The 22,381-nt window shown below is 40.3% G+C and overlaps 1 protein-coding gene across 3 annotated transcripts in view; it reads left to right on the forward strand.

Annotated features, from left to right (window-relative positions):
- Nucleotides 1-22,381, forward strand: part of adcy2b (adenylate cyclase 2b (brain)) — a 65,309-nt gene that overhangs the window by 30,454 nt on the left and 12,474 nt on the right. For 2 of the 3 annotated variants that reach the window (XM_074686161.1, XM_074686160.1), the window contains 12 exons: nt 1,978-2,126; nt 2,934-3,045; nt 4,926-5,053; nt 5,743-5,901; nt 8,413-8,545; nt 14,256-14,432; nt 14,511-14,551; nt 14,630-14,710; nt 15,661-15,730; nt 15,931-16,028; nt 16,710-16,794; nt 19,843-19,983. In XM_074686161.1, coding sequence (XP_074542262.1) covers nt 1,978-2,126; nt 2,934-3,045; nt 4,926-5,053; nt 5,743-5,901; nt 8,413-8,545; nt 14,256-14,432; nt 14,511-14,551; nt 14,630-14,710; nt 15,661-15,730; nt 15,931-16,028; nt 16,710-16,794; nt 19,843-19,983 — 1,374 coding nt within the window. The remainder of the gene's footprint in view (nt 1-1,977; nt 2,127-2,933; nt 3,046-4,925; nt 5,054-5,742; nt 5,902-8,412; nt 8,546-14,255; nt 14,433-14,510; nt 14,552-14,629; nt 14,711-15,660; nt 15,731-15,930; nt 16,029-16,709; nt 16,795-19,842; nt 19,984-22,381) is intronic. The other variant, XM_074686162.1, reaches the window with a different exon arrangement.

Consider the following 22,381-nt stretch of genomic DNA (forward strand, 5'->3'; position numbering starts at 1 on the left):
GGCTGCACGATATATTGTTTCAGTATCGTCATCAAAATATGTGCTTGCACAATATCCATGCATCATGTTATACTTGTTCTAGATATCTGTTCTAAACATTACTTTTCTTTATTTCATATTTTTCCAAATATTCAAGCCTACAAAAATGGCAAAACACAGGAGGACTAATTTGTGAGCCATTGCGTGTCTGCTCATATTTAATTTTTTATATCCTTGTAATATTATTTGGTCCTGGACAGAAACTCTAAAGAGGGAACCTCTTTGCAGGAGCAGGTTATTAAAAAGTCTGACCTGATGTCAGAATAGTCACTTGCAGGAAATATAATAGATCAATATCAATAATTAACAGATGTCAACATGATTGAAACTCTTTGCCAACAGAAATAGCGGTCAGAGAGAGACAGAGACAATTAGGTGAGAGTCTGTTATCATTTCACAGAAAATTCAGCTTAACAGATTCAGTAAACGTGAGAAGATAACGCTATATAAATCGTAGGAAACACATTTTTTTCTAATATCCTGCAGCCCTAGTTCTAACCTTTAAAGTTCATAGCCCCTTTTCACCTCTAATAACTGACATTCTCTCAACATTTTACATGAGCCCTGGTGTTTGACCACTGAAATGTAACGTGAAATTAAACAGCACAAACTAGTCATCCTCTTAATTTCAAATTTAATAAATATGATTAGTCATTGAACTTTATTTTTTATTTTTTTAGAAATAGATTAAAACAACTTATCAGCAACCTGTGTGTGTGTGTGTGTGTGTGTGTGTGTGTGTGTGTGTGTGTGTGTGTGTGTGTGTGTGTGTGTGTGTGTGTGTGTGTGTGCACATTTGCATAATTGTTCAAAAGAGCATTTATGCAAATGTCTGTATATGACTAATCAAATATCCAGATCTCATTTAGTGGCTCCAAACAAATCACAGCTGATCATAAATTCAACTCAGAATTTTTAAAGCCAAACCTCCTCGGGCTATAACACCCTCACACCCACTGTCGAGTTTCCATACTGCTCCAGTAATGAATAAGTAAAAGAATGGTAGGTTTGGGTTTCTATTTTTAGCCGGCCCCCTACACACACACACACACACACACACACACACACACACACGGGAGCACACACATGGGCACACACATCTCTCCAAACACTGCTCTCCATTTAATTTGCTGTTGTGTTTTAGGAAATGAGCTTGCGGTGTGTGAACAATGTAATGACCCTCTCTGCTGTGAGATGCATTTATGAGTCACACCCCTAAGGCAGCTGCTGTTCACTTTCTCTAATATGCACTCTTATGCACACACACAAACTCAAATCACCCCCAAACAACACGGTCCCTGATCAAAGCAAAAAACCCACAGCTCACATGGCGACACAACAACAGCTACAGGTGATTGATCACTGGCAGCTTTCATGGGTATAAACAAAAACATGTAACGCTCTGTCGGCTTTTTCAGTCCAGTCCTGTTGTGTTCTGTTTCACTCATGCACATTTCATGTTCTGCTCAACCGGGAGCTTCTGAAACAGCCTGCAGTGGACTTGACTGGGGAGCTTGAGCCATGAGCAAGCCGCAGTCTTTTAGAAGAAATACTGACAGTATTTACAGAAACATATGTGTTTTACCATTTGTTTAACTCAAGCAGCAAAAATGAATAATTTTCTACTTGGTAAAAAAGAAAAAAAAAAAATTGTTATTCAGTCTCAGAAAACGTGGACCAGTCTTCAAAATGTCAACACCCGGTAAAACTTTGTCATGTGATGTTCCTGGTTTCTGCTCTATCACTGCCCTCTCTTCCTCATTAAAGGCTTCAAAAACTGAAAAATAACAATAAACAGCACCAAACTTAGCAAACATTTAAAAACTCAGGTCTGAGATAGTTCTTCGATATTTTTCCCTTGTTCTTCTTTTTGTTCTTCTTCTGACTTGCTTGACTGTCTCACATCTTCCCGTATCCTCACCCACGTCTTGTCTGCAGGAACGTTTGCTGTTATCCTTACTGCCCGCCCACATAGCCCGAGTGATGAAAGCCGAGATCATCCAGCGGCTGCAGGGACCCAACTTTGGTCGAACTGAGAGCACCAACAATTTCCATAACCTCTATGTTCAACGGCACACGAATGTCAGGTCAGGTTCCTTCTCCTATATCTCTGCCTCCACATCTCAGAGGTTATTATTTTCTGCTCTTATCTCAGGACTTGAATTCCCTATACCCTCTCATCCTCCCCCTCTCATCTTCTTTTGTTCTCCCTCTCTCTACTTACTCCTACCTTCAGAAAGCCTCTATACTTTACGCTCCTTCGACCCTACGTCAGCCACTTTTATTTTATCCCTTCTTGTCACTTTTCTTTGTCATGGCCAAATCTAATTCTGAGTTAATCCACTTTCATTGTGCTCTGAGGTCACTTTGCCAAATGAAGAGGAGCCTATGTCACATGTTGTAGATAACACTCTCCTCTGTATCAGTGAGATTGAAAGAAAATATGCCAGGCTAAACATAAGAGCTTCTTCCTGCGTCACCTATGTGCTTCACAGGAGGAACATTGTTAGAGCGTACAGTAAACGGAGTGTATGTACTCACACGTCTGTATGTCTCCATATTGATCTGTCTATAGTCTTTCAAAAGCTGACACATGTTCGAGCTCACAGGATAATATTTCTCAGAACATGGATGTGATGACTCAGGTCACATTGTAACCCAGTGGGGGGCCGTGGTATGAGAAAGAAGAGAAGAGATGACAGTGGGCTTAGGGACACTTCCAGTCTGAGGTCTGCATGAGCCCAAACAGTCCGTATCCATCTTAATTTATTAGTTAAATCCCTTTTTTCTCTCCTGTCATGGTGCAAATTATCACAAAGTGTGCTATGACTTTGTATTTGAATTATTATATACTATATATTAACTTTCTTGTCATTATTTTCTTCTTTCTGCAGCATCCTGTACGCTGACATCGTGGGCTTCACCAGGCTGGCCAGTGACTGCTCTCCAGGTGAACTGGTGCATATGTTGAATGAACTCTTCGGCAAGTTTGACCAGATTGCAAAGGTAAAGAAAACAGGTTCACAAACAGTTTTATACCAATTTACAAACAAGGGGTGCAAGAAAAAAAAAAGTAAAACCATTCCCTGTAAAATGCATTCAATGGTGCAATAGTTCAAAAATGAAAAAAAAGCACTGCAGAGGTTTCCTTTATACCTTTATCTACCAGTCGCGGTAAACTCAACCTATTTTATTTATGTTGTTTTATTCTTTTCTTTTTATCCCACATTATCCTCAACGGCCTACAGCTTCAAAAATGAGGCTGCCCCACTGAGGATCTTTTTCCTCCTTTTCCTTTTATTCTTTTTCTGCTTCAACTTCTCAACTTTTTACTTGTCTTTTTTTATTTCTCCTTCTTTTCCTTTTTTTTCTTTCATATCTCTCATCTTACCCGCTCTTTTCTCCATATCATTTTACTGTTTTCCTGTTGGCCCTTTATTTTTCCTCAAAACCTTTTGTTCTATGTTTTTTTTCTTTCCTCTTATGTTCCTGTTTCATTTTTCTTATCTTCTTTTATTTTTTTTACTTTTCTGATCTTTTTTTCCTCTTATCTTTCTCATCTTATTTTTTCTGATCATGTGAATCATCTAAATAATAAAGGTGCAGGTTGTTGGAGGGAGAGATGAATCTCAGACATTACTTTTTTGGGTAGATTTAAAGATTATCCATCGTTAGGGTGGAAAGGGGTGGAAAACTTCAGGTAAAATTCAGGAAAATTTCCTGAAAAAATCCGCAGGAATTGTAGCTTTGAAATATTGGAAAGTAGCGGTCAACTTGTTTCTAAAATTTCCTGGGAATGTTGGTTCAGAAATATTCATTTTTTTTTCTTATTACCAACTTGAATGAGGGGCATTAGGGATATGTCTGGGCTATTGTAAATGCCTAAACCTTCTTTCATTTTCCACCATGGTTCATGGTTTTTATGGTTTCTGTGAAAGAAACCACTTTGTGAAACTGAAGATGATGACCACTCATAACAGCAGACGGCAGCCATTGAAGACGATGATGATTCCCTAAAAGTTTTTAGAAAGTCATTTAAAAATATTTTATTAGGCATGTTTGCATGTACAGCTGCTTTTAGAATAACCAAAATGTTAAATATTTTCAAATGTTTATGAACAGGTAGATGCAGTTTATATAGATTTCTGAAAAATCCTACCAAATTTCTATTAATTCCTGTAAATTTCCAAAAATTCCCATAATTTTGCAATCCTATCCTTCCTATAAACCGTACTTCTGTGACTAGTTTTAAAAGCACTACTTGATGGTCTTGTATGATCTGGGTTTAGGTAGAGCGCTGTGCACTCGATAGCAAGACCAGCTGAGAGAACACTTTCTGTCTTGTGCTGTCGATCACTGGTAGCATGGCCTTGAAATAAATATCTTCTCTGTCCTGCGGCCAGTGACGGCCTTGTTATTGTTCCTCCTCAGAGCTCTGTGCGAGCTGCGCTGGCTGCACAGCTGCAGGTGCTGCAGTGTGGGCTGGTCAGAGTCTATCTCTGGGTCTCTTGGGCTCTTTGCTTTCGGGTCCAAACAGTTGAGTCAGGCTCCTCTCTGCTTTGTAGCCAACAGTTCTGTCCTCCTGCCTGACGAAGTGGCCGTTATATAAACCTGGAGCAGCGATGAGCTGTTACACATCCCACATGTGGAATAAGAGCTAATGGGTTATGTGTGTGGGTGCATGATTTTGGACTTGATGGATGTGACTGTGAGTGTGTGTGTGTGAGTGTGTGTGTATGAGAGAGGTTAGAGAGAGCATTAGAAATTTATAAAAGAGAAAATCAACCCTCTCTGGACATATTAATCATTTCAGACACATAATTAAGTTCCATCACTATTTATTCTTCCTTATGTCACCCTGACACAGATTTTTCCCTCTTTTCAAGGAAAACGAGTGCATGAGGATTAAGATTCTGGGAGATTGTTACTACTGTGTCTCTGGTCTGCCTGAGTCGCTGCCTCACCACGCCAGGAACTGTGTGAAGATGGGCTTGGATATGTGTGAGGCCATCAAGTAAAACTCCAGATCTCTTCCTCTTTCCCCCTCTCTCTCACACACACAAATACACACACACACTCTCACTCACAAACAAACACATGCCTGTCAAACAGATAAACCAGAAGGAACGCCAGGGTTGAGTACAGCTCTGTTTGAGCTCAGGAGTAAACACATCGTGAGTTCAATATGATAAGCCCCCAACTGCACAAATAGAAATTCAAACATGTTTTCTTTGCCAGTTTCCCCTCTCTGCTCTCTTCGTCTCATCCATGATCACACACATTAGCTTTATAGATCAGTTTTTTTGCTTCATGCCGTTAACCTGCAGTGACTCTTTGATAAAAGAGCCTGTGCCTGTATTTAAATGCAGCTTCGGAGGAATTTCTAACCTGACGTGAAATAAATTCCTGAGACAACACTGAATCATTTTGGCACAAGTTAGAAGATATAATCCTGGCTGCTGACAGAGTTAGTCGTGACAGACCAGCTCCAAATATGAAACATCTTTTCTTCTAGGAATCATTTTATCAACACATTGCTAAACACACTTTTGACACCAGGAAATTTTAAAAAACTTAATTCTTGCTGCTCTATTTTTTGCCTCTTTATGCCTCGCCAGTTCAACTCAGGAATAAAAAGCCGGCTATATGAAATGCTGAACTGCTCCTTTAATAATCCATCCTCTGCTCTTTGCTCCCAAACAGGAAGGTCCGAGATGCCACTGGAGTTGATATCAACATGCGAGTTGGAGTACATTCTGGGAATGTCCTCTGTGGAGTGATTGGCCTCAGGAAGTGGCAGTATGATGTGTGGTCACATGATGTCACACTGGCCAATCATATGGAGGCAGGAGGTGTGCCAGGGTGAGATTTTATCAATTCCTTAAAGCTGATCAAAACTAGCTTCTGTGTGTTGATATTGTGTAAAACATCCCCTGAGCTCAAAACGGGCTGCATGGGGAGCAGAGCTTTCAGTTTCTCTGCCCCCCAACTCTGGAACTCACTCCCACCACACATCGGTTAACATGTTGCAACATCCATACAGACGTTGCAATACTTCAACGATCTCTGCCTTTATCTGTCTGCCTTCCTCCATCAATATGATAGTTTCGGCTCTTAAAATGTTTAGAGTATCCCTGGTTACCACTGGTTACAGTCCTCTCTTCTTCTGCATGCAGCAAATTGAATCTCACAGGACAAGGTTTTACTTGAGTCAAGTTGTGCGCAATTCTAGACGCAATGGAAACACCAGCAAGACGGCAAGACTGTACTTTATCAAAACTTAAGAAATAACACGCTTTTTTGTGAAAAAGTGTGATTGAAGCACAGCTACACGGTGGGCCAGAAAGATTTACCTATCCTTTTTTCCGCACTATAAAATGCTTGCAGACAAACATAACAAACATTGAACACAGTTTCTATACTTTGTTCTCTGTCACCAAAAAGATTTACATCTCAATATGGCCACCCTTTGCCTTTATCATAGCCTGGAGATGACCTGGCACTGCCTGGCATGAGCGCCACACTGTGTCTGCATCAAGTTTTGACCATGACTTCATCAGAGCTGTCTTCAAAGCAGTGACACTGCTGTGAGATACTCTTGGGACCTCCCTCTCCAGGATAGACCAGATCTCAAAGTCCATTGGATTGATGTCCGGACTTGATGGAGGCCACATGTTCTTGTCCCAGAAGCCAGGAAAGTGCTGCTTGCACCAGGCCTGTGTGACATTGGATGTGTGAGCTGGTGCACCATCTTGTGTGAAGACAAACTGCTTTCCAAACGCATTTCTACACCAAGGCAACACTTTTTCTTCAAGCATTTGAAGGTACACCTGGTTGTTCACTTTCACACCCTCCTGAATGAAGACCAAAGGAGACTTTGAGCCATCAGATGCAGCAGCAGCCCACACCATGACTCCAGCTGCTTCTGACCACCAAAATGAGTTCTGTAGCCTTTAGGTAGGTGCTGTGCACTATGTGCATAAACTCTGTCATTCTGGGAATGGACCACTGCCTGAACGGTGAAGATCTTCTCATCAGACCAAACCAGGACTTTGTCTGCGGCACTCTGGATCTCCTGCAGCATCATTTCCCCCCTGTCAAGACGTTTTTTCTTAGAAGCAGCTGAAATCAGTTGTCTGTGTTGCATTTTTAGTGCTTTCAGTCCGAGATCCAGTTTGAGCATTCTTCTCAGTGAAGTTCTTGAGATGTTCACTTCCTTTTCTGTTGCCCTCATGCTTCTGCGAGGATTCCTTTGGATTCTCTTCCTCACCATCTCAACAACTCTTTTGGTCCAGACTTAACATTTTCTTCCAGGGATTGGCTTGCTGGTGGTGTGGCCAGTCTCCTTGTATCGTTTCATGACATTGTAGACAACATTCTCCTTTTTCATGATTTGCATTGTTGTCAGTACAGCCTCCTTCAAGGCCACAATCTGGTTCCCAACCCTTCGATGCCATACTCGACAATCATTAGAAGTAAACAAATGAACTCTGGTACATCAAAAGCTATGCCTTTTAAGAGAAACTATCCAAATTTTTAAATTTCTAGGACAAAAGCTAAGCAAACAAAATATAGATACACGATGGGTAAATCTTTCTGGCCCACCCTGTACTGATCAGTTTTAAGTTGATGTTACTATTGTTTTTATTTATTTTTATTGTACTATTTTTTAATGTGTTTTATTCAATTTTAAATTGACCTTGAGAGTTGAGAAAAGTGCTTTCAAAATGTATTATTATTATTATTATTATTATTGTTATTATTATTATCATTATTATTTTTATTATAAATGTGGGATTCATATAGGAAAGAAAATGAAGGTATTGCGACAACTTTAGAAACAAGCTCATTCAACAGCTAAAACAGAGCATAAGTGCACCTTTTCCACTTTACATACTTGTATTCATCAGGAAGCACAGACGGACATCTAATGTCCAGTTCTCTTATTCCACCCCATCAGAAACATTTTAGATAATTACAGCCGCCCTATTTGACCAATCATCTCCAGACTTGTTAAGTGGCCATTAGTCCTGCCTCTCTGTAATGAACATGGGGAAATTGACTCTGGGTGCTTTTGTGTATTTCACTCTGAAAATCAGCACCCAAAGTGGAGGCATGTTTTCTCACCGGGCTGCTAATGGTTTGCTTCATCTTGCCTGCTGAAAGGTATCTGAAAATATGCTCACTAAAAAAACTCTCCATCCCTATCCACTCTGTGAGAGTAGCAAACAAAGCTGAAAACGGAGAGTGGTGGGGTGCTGCAGTAATAAAGCTGGAAAGGAAGTAATTTGTCTGATGCTGTTGATGGCACACTGTTGCTACCTCTTAACCTCTCATCATCCGCCCTCTTATCCCTTCGTGCCTCGTCTCCAGGAGGGTCCACATCTCCTCTGTGACGTTGGAGCATTTGAAGGGCTCTTATAAAGTGGAGCCTGGACACGGGCAGAGCAGAGACTCTTATCTGAAAGAACATGGAGTCGTCACCTACCTGGTTATCAACCCCAAGGTCAGGAACCGTTCTGTCAATTAATTTTATATATTCTCATGAGAGGGGATTTCTATTTCTCTGACTTAAAACAAGCAGATAAGGAGCGCCATTGTCACCTAGCATCTTTAACCAGTTTGTCTGTATTAGCTTGTTACTGTATTAACAGTAGAGGTCTAAGTAAAGTGTCTCAGTAACATGCTTGATGAGATGTTCTTGCATCCTGGCCTCTGCACAGACTCTGTATTTGTAACATGAGACTGTAGTTTTGGTTCACTCAGCACAATGACCACACAGCTCCCAAGCTGAGCTTTTTATTTAATTGCCCACAAACATAAATTAACTTATTTCTATTATTAGAAGCGTGCCTGGTGAATTCCATCAGCTTGAATATCTGCATGCAGCAGCTCAGTCCTACTCACGCTGTCTCACGTCCACATGTCGCCTGGAATCTGGGAAAACATGCATATTTTTAAACATTTAGGCCTGTCATCCACACGAAACCGCAGTTCTTCTTCTTCTTCTTCGTCGTCTTCTTCTTCTTATTATTGCTATTATTATTGGTGGATTTTCCCGGTGCATGTGGACGAAGGTATTTTTAAAAACGAACGAGGGGGGAGACATTAGTTTTTGAAAATACCCAGCTACATTTGCACAAGGCCCCAGTCTCCCTGAACCAGGTCCAACGTCCTCCTGCAGGTGAGAGGAGAGCAATCAGAGACTGTTTACACCTGTGCTCGTGGACTCTGGCACTGCTCCCACACATCTGTAATCTGCAGCTGAGCTGACACCACGTCCCAACACCACAGTACCAACTTTTGGTCCATCCCCTTGAGTTTGATATTATTATTATATTGTTTTTAGAGAATTGTTCTGAAAAATAACTGAATGGCTTGAAATGAATACTTCCATACACCAATGACTTTCCTCTCTCTGCATTAGCCGGCTGATTGAATTTTATTTTTCTCTGAACTTTGCTACAAGATCTTCAAACAACAGTTGTGAGGGAGCGTTGATGCTGGCTCTCAAAATTAAAATGTCAGAATCCTGAAAGCAGTTTATTTTTTCTCTCAATGTTTTGCTGTGACTGACAGTAAAACAGTTTTCCTGTTAATTTGTCTATCTTTTTCTCGTCTTAATAAATTGAGAGAATTCTTCCTCCCTGACAAAAAGATAAATACACAAATAAACAATTTGAAAAATTCAATTGTCTAAAAACAAGAGGCCAGAAAGCTGTTGTTAATGTTAGTAAATAGAAACTGAATGTTTAGACACCAGTTCTTTTCAGAACAAGTCATCATTTATGATCCTGTTTGGAAACACTCCAACACAGAAGTTGTTGGTTTGCAGAAGCTCTCGCTGGGTATTGGCAGTTGTTGGGTCATGATGACATAATAAGCCTAAATTCAGAACTGTAAGGCTCTATTTTCAGCACCACTGCCTTAGAAACGTTTCGATTTGCAGGTCGGGTTAACACAGAAGATCCCACGCCACCTTTTCATTCTGCCAAGAGCACAACAGACTGCTAGACGGTTTTCATGATATCAGGTTTAGGAAAGTAAGGTATACAGGGGATGAAGAGAAACGGGTATCTTGGTAAATGAACCACATCACATGTGCAAAGTCAGCCTTTTATATGAATACCTCTGTTTTATGATCCTGTAGTAGCTTTTATATGTTGCAGCTCCTCTCCTTAAACCAGGACGTACAGGTGGACTGGTTTGAGGACTTGCACAGATCTGCCTCTTTACTGGAGTGAATGCCACCAACTTCAAGATGCAAAATTTATTGCAAAGTCAGTGATAGATACCTGCATTACGCCCTTTTGATTCTGAATCAGGCATTTTGTTTCGCTGTCAGCTTTCTTCATGGCCCTGTGAGAACCTCTTTGCATTTTCAAAAAACACATCAGTGAGCCAAAAAGTCTCTGCAACCTTTCTGGGTTGATTTTTTCCAAATCTGCTCCTCCTTACATATCCTCTGATTTCCTCACGAAGGAGCTTGACAGAGGGAAGATTACTCATCTTGAGGAGGTGATATAACTTATTACTAAAAGTCCTTGGCACAGAAAAACAGTTTCTCTGATAAGGGATTGAATATGTTTAGTTTGATTCTGTTGTGTAGGTCATCTGACAGGACTCAGAAAAAGTTAATGAGTTTACTTTTACAACTTTTTCTGTGAAGTGGTCGCTCTTAAAGTTGTGGTCTTTCTGCAAGCATCCCTTGGTCTCTGCAGCGTATAACATTGTATCTTCACTCCAGCCTATTAGTTAGATACACCTGTTCAACGTTAAATATCCAATCAGTCAAACAAGTGGCAGCAACTGAATGGATTTATTCACGTAGACATGGTAAAGATGACGCGCTGAAGTTTAAATTGAGCATCAGATTGAACAATAATAGTGATTTAACAGACTTTGAACATAGAAGAATATTGTAATATAGATTAAACAATGGTCCCAAAAAGAGAAAATATCCAGTGAGCAGCAGTTCTGTGGGCCAAAATGTCTTGTTGATGCCAGAGGTCAGAGGAGAATGGACAGACTAGTTGAAGCCAATAGAAAGGCAACAGTAACTCAAATAACCACTGGTTACAACCGAGGTCTGCAGAAGAGCATCTCTGAACACACAACACGTCCAACCTTGAGGCAGATGGGCTACAGCAGCAGAAGACCACACCGGGTGACCCTCCTGTCAGCTAAGAACAGGAAACTGAGGCTACAATTCACACAGCAACACCAAAACTGGACAATAGAAGATTGGAAAAACGTTGCCTGGTCTGATGAGTCTGGATTTCTGCTCCTCATTCAGATGGTAGGGTCAGAATTTTGAGTAAACAACATGAAAGCATGGATCCATCCTGCCTTGTATTAACGCTCTTGGTTTGAACTGAGTATTGTTACTGACCATGTTCATCACTTTATCGCTCCATGTCATACAGCTGGAATCATCTCAGACTGGTTTCTTGAACATGTCAATGAGTTTACTGTACTCCAGCGGCCTCCACAGTCACCAGATCTCAGTCCAGAAGAGCTCCTCTGGGATGTGGTGGAACGGGAGATTCTCATCATGGATGTTCAGACGACAAATCTGCACCAACTGTGTGATGCTATCATATCAATATGAACCAAACTCTCTGAGGAATGTTTGCAGCATCAAGTTGAATCTTTAACACCAAGAATAAAGGCAGTTCTGGAGGCAGTGGGGTGGGTAGAGGCCTAATTTACTTGCTGTGTTCATTGTGGTACCTTTTCTTTTTTTGACATGACATAATGACCCAATTGAAAATCTCTGCAGATATGACTTCACTCTGTATCCTCAGGGTGTTTTTATCGCAGATATCTTTTCGGTACTTCATCAGATGGCAGAAAGAGGCTGTGTGTGCTACGTGCCTTTTTGAAGTAGCCATGAATGGATGGAGGCCGAATGGAGCGTGGGTCTCAGGAGGTGTCATCTCCACTGTCATTGACATTGATTGTCACTGTCAGCGCTGTTCTGTACAGCCGCAGGAAATGAACACCGACATTACGGACAGCGGTCTATTTCAGTTCTCACAGGCTTACGTATCCTGTTCGGTGAGTCACAACACCTGTCTCCACCAGCAATTGAAATAAAGCACCGGGGGAATGGAAGATGAAAAAATCATCTGTCAAACACAGCTATCATTTTTTGTACAGTGTCAGTGAAAGACAAAACTTTCCACTGCATGGCTTAATGCACGGCTGTGTTTTTGTCAGCAGTGAGATGGTGCTGTGTTTGTCAGAGAAAAGCACTCAGCGGGGATAAAAAGAGAACAGCTTCATTCTCCATGAGTGTTTAAAGCAGCCTAAAGCATTATCAGGCTCAGAACAGATGTCAGGAGCTGTCTACTGACCACTGTTCCCAAAGAAACAAGCTTTTTACTGAAAACTCAGTCTGATCATGTCTTTCAAAACAAATGATGCTTTGAAAATCTTTGCATAAAGCTATATATCTAAGCATAGTGTGCTCTAAACTGGGAGTGTTGTGATCTCGCTGTGTTGCTCTTCTATGATCTTTTAGTCCTTATTGCATCAATGTATGTTTTTTCTTGTCATTATTTGAATGATAAAAATGTCTTTATGTTCAAGTATCAAAACGTTAAAAAGGGGAAGCACCTCCTAAAGATAGATGTCTGTCTATGAGAAAGGAAAAAGAAGACAAAAATAAGAGATTTAGTGTTATTGCGAACAAATCCCCCTTACTCGTATCGCCACACATTTCAGTTTTCCTGTTGAAACCTTGTTTCTTCTGCATAGACCACACATTTATGTTCCTGTTAATTGTTTATGTTATGTTTAAAGGTAGGTTCTGCAGGAGTTATTTTCACTTGTAGCATAACTTTCAAACTGGACTCCTCCCCTTTGGCTCAGGGCCAGCTGCAGCCCACACCCACAGCCTCTGACCATGACTACATGAGCGCATTCATTTGCCCAGAAATCACCTGTAAAATCACGTTTCCACACGAGAGAGTCTTCAGAGACAGACTTAGCCTGTTAGCACAAGCTAATCACGACTCGCATTGCTCTCCGTCCCGTGCTGCTCTCCAAGTGCCCGAAAGCGAGTGAAAGTTGAACCAAGCTTCACCCTCGTTTAGGAAAAAGCTTTATCTATTAGGCGTTTTGTTTCAATCTGGTTTTGTTTTTCTTTCTCCATGGTACATCCACTATTGTACCTGCCCTAAATAGCTTCTCCCTCTCGCTATACATCAGCCAGTCACTTGCACACTTAGCGCGCTGTGATTGGCTGATGTAACCACGCCCACTCTCCACCTAGAAACATCCCAAAATTACCAAAACATCAACATACAGGCCGAGGAGAGAGTTTGAGGCAGACACAGACACTGACACTCATGTATAGAGGCCCATATAGATGATTGAGCAGGATTATTCCTGTAAAAGTTGACACTTTATCCCCTTAACATCAGACTAGTCAGTCTGTTTGAAGGTGATATGAACTGAGGAATAATGTCACAGAGAAAACAGTGATATCCGCTCGTCTTGTTGACAAGTTGATTGATGAAAGTGGATTTTATGAGAGAGTAATCGTTGATCGGACACGACTCGGACAGAAAGCTGATCCTGGAGACTTCGCTTTGTCTGGACCTGTTGAATTAATCAAAGACCAATCTGTTTTCTTCACTTACAGCATGTGTCACATACAAACAGAGTATTCTTCAGTTCTGTGAAAGTGGGAAAATCTCTCCTGTGGTTACGCTGCTTTATAACTACTTTATTAACAGACCTCTCCAATATTCATGTTTAAAGCATCTGTTGGTTTGGCTCTGAGCTTTTTTGTAATTTTATAGTCTGCAGACAACTCTTAGCTTATTAGACCTTTTTTTTCATTAGTTTCGAGATATTTAAAGCTAAAAGGATGCCTAGATTGTGTATAAGAGTAAAAGAAAATCCAGTGGGGTAAGAACTCTTGACCTGTTACAGCAGATAAAATCTTACAAGATTTATGATTTTGGCCAGGTCCAACATAAGAGATTTGACTGGCTAAGTTTAAGCCCAACTGATGCTCTCAGTTGAAGGAGCAGGTCTGAAGCTGTTTTGCTGCTGCACTGACACCACGTAGAGAATACATCACTTTATTCTTACCTGAGATCAGTGTGACAAAATATTCCCACTCTGCTGGATGGATCTCATTCCACTCACACAGGGATACAAATGAAGACCTGTTTCCCTCTAAATCTTTCTGGTCCCCTCAGACTGAGAGACACAGCCCTCTGCTGGGCGTGCGCTCTCGTCCCTCCCTGGACGGCGGGAAGATGAGGGCGTCTGTCAGAATGACACGATACCTGGAGTCCTGGGGCGCAGCCAAACCCTTCGCCAACCTCCACCACAGAGACAGCATGACCACCGACAATGGCAAAATCAACACAACTGTGAGTACGACCCAGTCTTCTCAGTCTTACCCACAGAGATGCAGATTTTATTCACTGATTGTCTTAACCTTGTTTCAGGATGTTCCCATGGGGCAGTACCACTTCCAGAGACGAGAAAGGTGAGCCAGTAGAAACACTCCTTTTTTAATTCTGACATGTTGTCACATTAAATCTGTCCTCCATCTCTTATAACCCAGGTCTAAATCGCAACGAAGGAGGTTTGAGGAGGAGCTTAATGAGAGAATGATTCGCACTATTGACGGCATCAACTCGCAAAAGTAAGAACAATATCTGCTACTCATCATCAGTGTGTGTTTCTCTCTTCTTATAAGCTTCAGATAAAAGCTTGCATAACCAAAACCTACAAAACTTTACAAAAAAATCTTAGAACGTCATACCTCTACTTTTATTCAAATATTATCACTAGTTTTTTTTTTCATCAAACTTTCTGATACTGGGTGTTAAGTGAGCAAGTTAGTACCTAAATGCATCCTTGTGACTGTGAGGGAGTGGAAGAGAAGATGATTTTTCATGCTTGACATGAACACAGCACTGCAAGGTTGTATATTGAAGAATAAATATGTTAAATTGAAAAAGATATATACTTTGTTATTTAAAAAATTAAAATTTGTACCATATAAACAAAAAAAAGTACAGAAAATCAGAATCATTGAGTACCAGAACTGATTGCACTGTACCGGGTATCGGAACTGTACTGTTTCAAATGTGAAAGGTACCCATCCCTAGGTGGCAACTTTGTTTCAAAAACTGTTTCCTAACAGGTAGCTGCCAGCTCATTGTTGCATGATGTTGGTTTTGTGCCAAACAACTTTTCAACCCATTTATATCTATCAGTATTTCTAAAGTAGCTTAACCCCAACAGTTTATAGTTTTAGGACCATGATGGGAAGTAAAGCCAATTTTGAAGTTCCAATATCCTCAGTTCTTCTAGTGTCTACTTGAGACTGGCTCCTGAAGTTACAGAAACCACTTGTTTAAACATGTTAATAGCCTGGTACAAAATATTTTTAGCCCAAACAGCTCATTTCCTTTACATGATTTTTTTGAACTCTACAGTTTAGAAGATATTAAGATTACAAGTTTGCCCAATCAAACCCACAGCTCAGCTGACTGACAGGTCTAGCACCTTGTAACTGTTAATAAGAAGGCTTAAAGCCTACTTCTTGAGTTTCCACTGACTGAAAGTGTGTTCCCTGTGTGTCTTCAGGCAGTGGCTAAAGTCTGAAGACATCCAAAGGATCTCATTGTTCTTTCACAACAAAGCCCTGGAGAAAGAGGTAGGAACGTGCATACAAAACACAGGCCAGTGATGTTCACCAGGGAAACGAATCAATAGAAATGTTTAGTTAAGTGAAAAAAAAGTCAATTAAGAAGCAGAACAACCTTATATGGAAACACACCATTCACATTATAATTCAAACACAGGGTAAAGGCTGGCGTCTGGCATGTTTTACATTCTGCTCTTTCTTCTCAACAGTACAGATCGACGACATTACCAGCCTTCAAGTACTACGTGACCTGCGCCTGTCTCATATTCTGCTGTATTTTCATCGTGCAGGTCCTCGTCTTGCCTAAGTAAGTCTGCAGCCCATCTCAGGATTTACACTGCACTTTCCCCTGTCGCATCAGCACACTCCAGCTGTGGCAGGGAGTTGATGTGAGAAAGCCATTAGACGCCAGCTGGCTCGTCAGCAGGGCCACGCTGAAATTACAGCGGGAGGGGGGCAGGGGGGAGGATGCTAAAGAGCAGATCGCAATAAAAGCGGCACCATGTCTGGTAGAGAGTATGGATCTGTGAATCAAAGTGCATCACCTCGTTAGTGACAAGAAGACAAACCCACAGTCATGCTTATTTACTGCCTTTGGGAGGCGAGGGTGTAATTTAGCTCATGAGTAGATATTGATTGTCTAATTCACCTTTGTCTCTCACTCCTTTTGTCTTCGCTCAGTTTGCCGCTCTGATGTCACATTGAGACGTAATTGATGATGGAGTGGTTTGTAAATCAGAAAACCGTGTTCCTTCCAAGAAAAAGTAAAACATGAACATAACTGATTACAAAGCGTCTTCAGAGAGAGGGAGAGCGATCCACATTTATGCTTACTCAATGTAAATGTCCTACTGCTCTGAGGGAGAATACACAAGAACATTCATTACATTTATTGACCTGGATGGCACTGCAGAGGGCCAAGAGGAGCCAGCTGGGATTAGAGTAATGTGTGTGTGTATGTGTGTGTGTGTGTGTGTGTGTGTTGCAGAACTGCTGTGTTGGGGATCTCCTTTGGCCTGGCCTTCCTGCTGCTGGCTTTGATCCTGCTCCTCTGCTTTGCAGGTCACATTCTGGTAGGTTTTCTGGGAATTATACATAAACCAATGGAAACACACCTCCACATATGCACACTCATGTTTTCACACAGGACTCAAAGGGGATATTGCAGGTTAAAGACAACTGTTAAAAAATTGATAAGAAAATAACTAAAAAATAATATCCTTAAAGAAATTATTAAATTAATAATCCACAGGGTCTCCTGGAGGTGTTTTAGTACCACTTTTTGTACTTCCATGTTAAAAACCAGCATTTGAACGTGACGTCACAAAAGGAAGCCCCCACTGCTTCTGCCTCTGTTTAATATTGATAAACATGGATCTGGGTGTCACTCCTGTCAATGAAGAGGAAGAAAATCTTTATTCCTATACAGGTAATGGCCCTAAGGGTTATAATTATGAGCCTGTTAGGAAAGATAGAGACCAGGCACAGGGCAGGATTAGGAGGAATAACGGCCGTAGGAGAGCAGAGGAGTTATAGTGTGAGGAGAACCAGAGGAGAACGGAGCAGGTGTCCCGGTGAGTGAGCGCTGTTAGCTAGTGATATCTAGCCTAATTCTGTGTTCATGTCAACAAAGATTGAAATCAGATACTCTGACTTAAAATTTAAGAAGTATGTGTAAGAGCTGATCGTAAGGCTTGATAAATCCCATAGAGAGAAAGGCAGAGAGGTCTATCAAAGGTCTATTCACTGATCTAAAGTCAGAAAACCAAGACTTAGCTACGCTGCTCAGCTTACGTTTTTATCCATTCATTTAAACGCATCTGAATCATCTCAATGAATGGTCAAATTAAATAATACTTTAGAAGAAACACAAAAAACGTGACACGAAATGCCCAATCTCACGCATGACAACCTGTTATTCACATTAGCTCAAAGTGGAGTAAAGGAACGCAAGTCCCTTTTGTAATGTCAAATGACTTGATAATGAAAAAAGAGCGTTTTAAACAGCTATGCCAAAAACAGCCACTTCTTCCTCTAAATTTTTGCCTTTTTTTGAATAACTTACAAAATCAGTTATTGACTTATTCTACAGCCATTATCAGACCAGTGCTAATTTTAAAAAAGTAACCTGCTATATGCCTTTTAACTCGGTAAGACTACACACGTATAGAGAAACAAAGATAGGATGTTTACAGAAGTGTTATGCATAGGGAATCCTGGGCTGATGAAAGCAGAGTTTCCTGTGTGAAATTTAAGTTCTTAACTATCACAATGAACTTATTCTAAGTGAAAATGACACTGGTCACGTTGGACCTAAGTGTGTAATCAGCCATGAGTGAGCATGAACAGTCCATTTCTGAATCTCTGTCAAATATCTGATGATTCTCAAGCAGATAACTTTCTTCTACATCATGAACCCGACTGAACTAGCATGTCGGACAGCATGGAGTCTTTTTCCTGCAAATCTCTCCTCATGGCCTGGTATGACTGTGTAAAACCACCACTTCAACAGTAAGCAGCTGACAGGATAGCCTTTGGTGATTTTGCAATGCGTACAACTATCACAAGATTAAATATTGACCTTTTATAGATTCCTAAGCCTTGAAGTTTGGCTGTCGGCTGTGAAATCCCCGTCAAATGGAGGAAAAGGTTAAAGCCTTTCATTTTGATGTTATGTTTGAAAAGCACTCCTTGGTTATTGTTGTTTTTTCGTAATTAATTACATTGAAATGGTCTCATGTATACAAGCCGTTTGTTTTTCTTTCCCCTAAATCAAATCGATGTACCCATCTGTATTAATTAATTAGAACAACAGCTATACAAACAACTTAAAGATCCCTAACAATAATTGTTACAGGGTCTACTGAGGTGTTTTTCTTGCTGTCAGTGCCCACCGCCTCAATGACAGTGTTTCTCTCTGGTGCTGGTCTACCAAAATTGTCCTGCAGAATTTCTTTTCCCCCCTTGTAGTGACTTTAAGTTTGTTCTAAATGCTCTGTAGTTTTTTTTTAATTAATTTTGAAGAAATGGTGAACACCAGAGCTGAACTGTCAAAAAGAAAAAGGAGGTCAGAGCAGAGGAAAGCTAAACAGGAAAGTGACAGAGCACAGGCTAAATCATGGATTAAACTGTTTGTGATAATATTCATTCCAACCCACAGTCAGCAGTTATTCTGCAGTGGTCTGTTCAAACTTGAGAGTCTATCAATAAAATGAAGAGTGAAGTTACGTTTGCTTTGCTTGGCAGATGACTGGCAGGACATAACCAGACTTCACTAATGTTACACGTTACAGACATGTCTCAGGGGCTGTGAGTACCACTAAACAGTCTGCTTACCTTCTGAACACTAAACTATGGTACAAACTGAGTTAGGTTATGACAAACGATCATGACTTTGTCCCTTTGCATCCTGGGAATATTTGTCTTGAACAAAGAAAAGTTGTGTTAAAACGATCTTTTCTCCATTCATTTGCTTCAAAACAAACCCAAGCCCTGCTAAGAGCCATGTCTTCATGGGAAACATCTTTATTCCAGAAAGACACCGACTTTTCCAGACAGCCCTCACACCCTACAAAGGAAATTTTCCAGCAGGATCTGCCACTGTTTTGTTGATGCATAGAAAACTGTCATCTGTTCCCACGTGGTTCAATGACGATCAATGATTTCCTTCTTGGATGGGCTACATTTTAGTCCTAAAAGGAGTATGATCACCGTGGACACCGGGCCTCGCTTGCTAGTAGAAAGTTGTCAATAACCCTGAGTCTGCTATGACCCACCTCAGCCTCATCGTCTTGTTTATGATGGGTTTGTTCTGACCATCAGTTAAACACTGAACGTGTTTTCAAGAGGCTAAGTCTGAGTGAAAAGAGTCTTACAGAGACACCCCAACCTGTGAGTTGATGTGATCAATTTTTTTTTGAAAGCAAAGCTCACTGACAGTCACCAGAAGGCTTCAAGTAATATTTGCTCTTTTTAATTCTCATTCAACACTTGAGTCGTAAGTTTTTAGAAATGATTGTGTGTGTGACGTTTTGCTTCTGGGTTCCTGAGATGTGTTAAAATGTACTTTGAGCTTCAAAACCCCCGGTTTCTGCTCTAATTCAGTTTCTCTGCATCCTCAGCAGGGAGGAAAGGGCTCATTCTGCTCTCTAACCTGGTTCCCAACCTCCTCCCGTATCATCGTGACCAATAACCCCTGGCTGCGGCTGGTTTTTACCATGACAACCACGGCTCTCATTCTGGTGATGGCTGTCTTTAATATGGTAAGAGGGGCTCACAGGTTAACTCGGTGATAACATTGGTTTGATATGAATATGAGACAGTGTGGCTCACTGCAGGAGTACGGTAGAGGTGGTAGTTTTTTTATCTTATTATTTCATAGTTTGATGTGGTTTTAGGTCACAGTGAGGAAAGTTTCACCATGGATATATGACAGCAGGAGAAAAAGACCCACAGCGCTACTTAAGTTTTACTTGAACTGATGAAACTAACAGAAAGATAAACTTGGGGAAAAAAGCCTAAATGTTTAAACAAAGTCCTGTATGTTTAACATAACTGACAAATTCCTTTGAGCTATCTCGTAAATTTGACACTGCTCAGTTTATATTTGTTTACTCTCAGAGTACAGAACTAACACTTATTTCAGCCATGTGCTCTTTAATTCGCATCATGTATCCTCTCATGATCTTATGTTTTTTCCACGGCTGTTCTGTTGGTGTTTTTCATGGCATCATGACAATGAACCTCTTTCACTGACAGATCTTGGATTTCTCCTTAAACCCGCTCACCCAGTCTTCATAGATGCTAACATTCACTGATGTTTTCTTTTGAGAGATTTGTTTTTAAGTAAGACAACATCTGAAGTCACTCAAGGGCACTTCCTAACTTAATTTACTCAAGAGAAATTATATGTTATTGTTTTTTTGTTTTATCTTGCACATGTATACTATGAGATAAGAAATTAAGTCATATTTCTTCTTATTTTCAGTGGTTCGCCTAAACAGCTCAAAAGGAAACTGTATAAAAACTAAACACGCATGTAGGATTTAAAAGCACTATTGTTGAAAAGAGAGCCTTTGCTCACAAGACCCCATCTCTTGTCCTGACGTTTCAGTGCAAAAGGCCTCTGGAATACCTTACGTCCTTATCACCATCTTTCCTAAAGAAAAAAACTGTAGATCTAAGTTCAAATCATTTTGTTTTATCTTTTGTGTGTCCTTTGTTTTCCTGTTGACAATATTTTATGAACAGAATAGACTCAATTTTTCTGATTTCCTGGTTTTGCTCATTGCGCTTCTTTTAAATCAGCTAGTTATTTATCTACTTCCAGCATTACCACCAGATGGTTTTCAAACATTTGTTACTTGTTTTTAAGTTTCATTTTGGGGATCTGCAGTATCTGTTTACTTGATCCTTCAATCTGGTGTGTTTCTGTGTGCACATGGCCCTTCAGTCTCGTATGGCCAGTGGACAGCCGTTAACCTCTACTAATTATTAAAACTGTCTGGAGCCACCAGATCAAGAAGACATATTGTCGTTAATTTGGAAATACAGGTATAAATGATTCTGCAGTTTAAGAACCACTTCATAAACCTGCTTGAAGTTTTTCTTTAGTGCTTGTAATCTTTGGACCAAATTGATAAATTAAGAAGAAGTTCACGTTTTACAGAGGCCGCCTTGTTAAAGTTCATTAAAAGGGATTCACTCACATTAACTGGTATCATGTCTGATGAAGAGGCCGTTTATCTTTATAAATCCATTAAGTGCACATCTAATCGAACGTGGCAGAGCAGGATCTGTCTGCACAGCTCATGTGATCAATGTCACCGCTCAAAACAAGACACCAAAACATGTAAAATGGTCGCTGGTCCATTTTTTATGATTAGAAAACAAACAGTTTCAATGGTGGACATAGCTGAATACAGCATGGCTAAGACAGCTTCATATTTAGCCCCTTTGAGTCCTTCTTGTTGTTGTTGTTCTTCTTCTTCTTCTACTTCTTCTTTTTCTTCTTCTTCTTCTTCTTCTTCTTCTTCTTCTTCTTCTCCTTCTCCTTCTTCTTCTTCCTCTTCTTCAATCGTTCAACATAAGGTTTGATTTTCTTTGTTAAAAAAAAGAGACAAGGTAATATTCAAGTTCTAGTTTTGTTTATTTCTTTCTAAAGTCAGTTAAAATAAAAATAACAAATTGGAGGACATATGGCCTAGTGGTTAAGGCCTCACTCCAAGAGGTTTTGCTCTTGCCCAGGTGGCCCAGGTTCAAATCCAGCCTATGGCCTCTTTCCTGCATTACTCCCACTGTTGCCTTGTTTCCTGCTTTATCGACTGTCCTCTTTACTATCTAATTAAAGGCATAAAAGCCCCAAAAATAGCTTAAAAAAATTATGAAAATAAAGTGAATACAAGTTGCTTAAAATAACAGGTAGATTTCTCTATGACAAGTTTCAAACTCACAATGAAACAAAGTCAAAAATTCACTGTCCTCTCATCTCACCTCATCAGCTTTTATCAAACCTCACAGTACCCTACTTTGAAAAACCAAAAGATTTAAGGACCAGTGGAAACTTTTGTCAGGGCTTTGGGGTTTTCATTATCTTTTGAAGGTTTGAAAACAACATGATTTTAATGAGTTATAGTTAATCGTACAACTTGAATAGATAAT

The sequence above is a fragment of the Halichoeres trimaculatus genome, unplaced genomic scaffold, assembly GCF_033239565.1.
Source record: "Halichoeres trimaculatus isolate MK-OKI-2021-1 unplaced genomic scaffold, fHalTri1.1 fHalTri1_scaffold_14, whole genome shotgun sequence".
Lineage (NCBI taxonomy): Eukaryota > Metazoa > Chordata > Actinopteri > Labriformes > Labridae > Halichoeres > Halichoeres trimaculatus.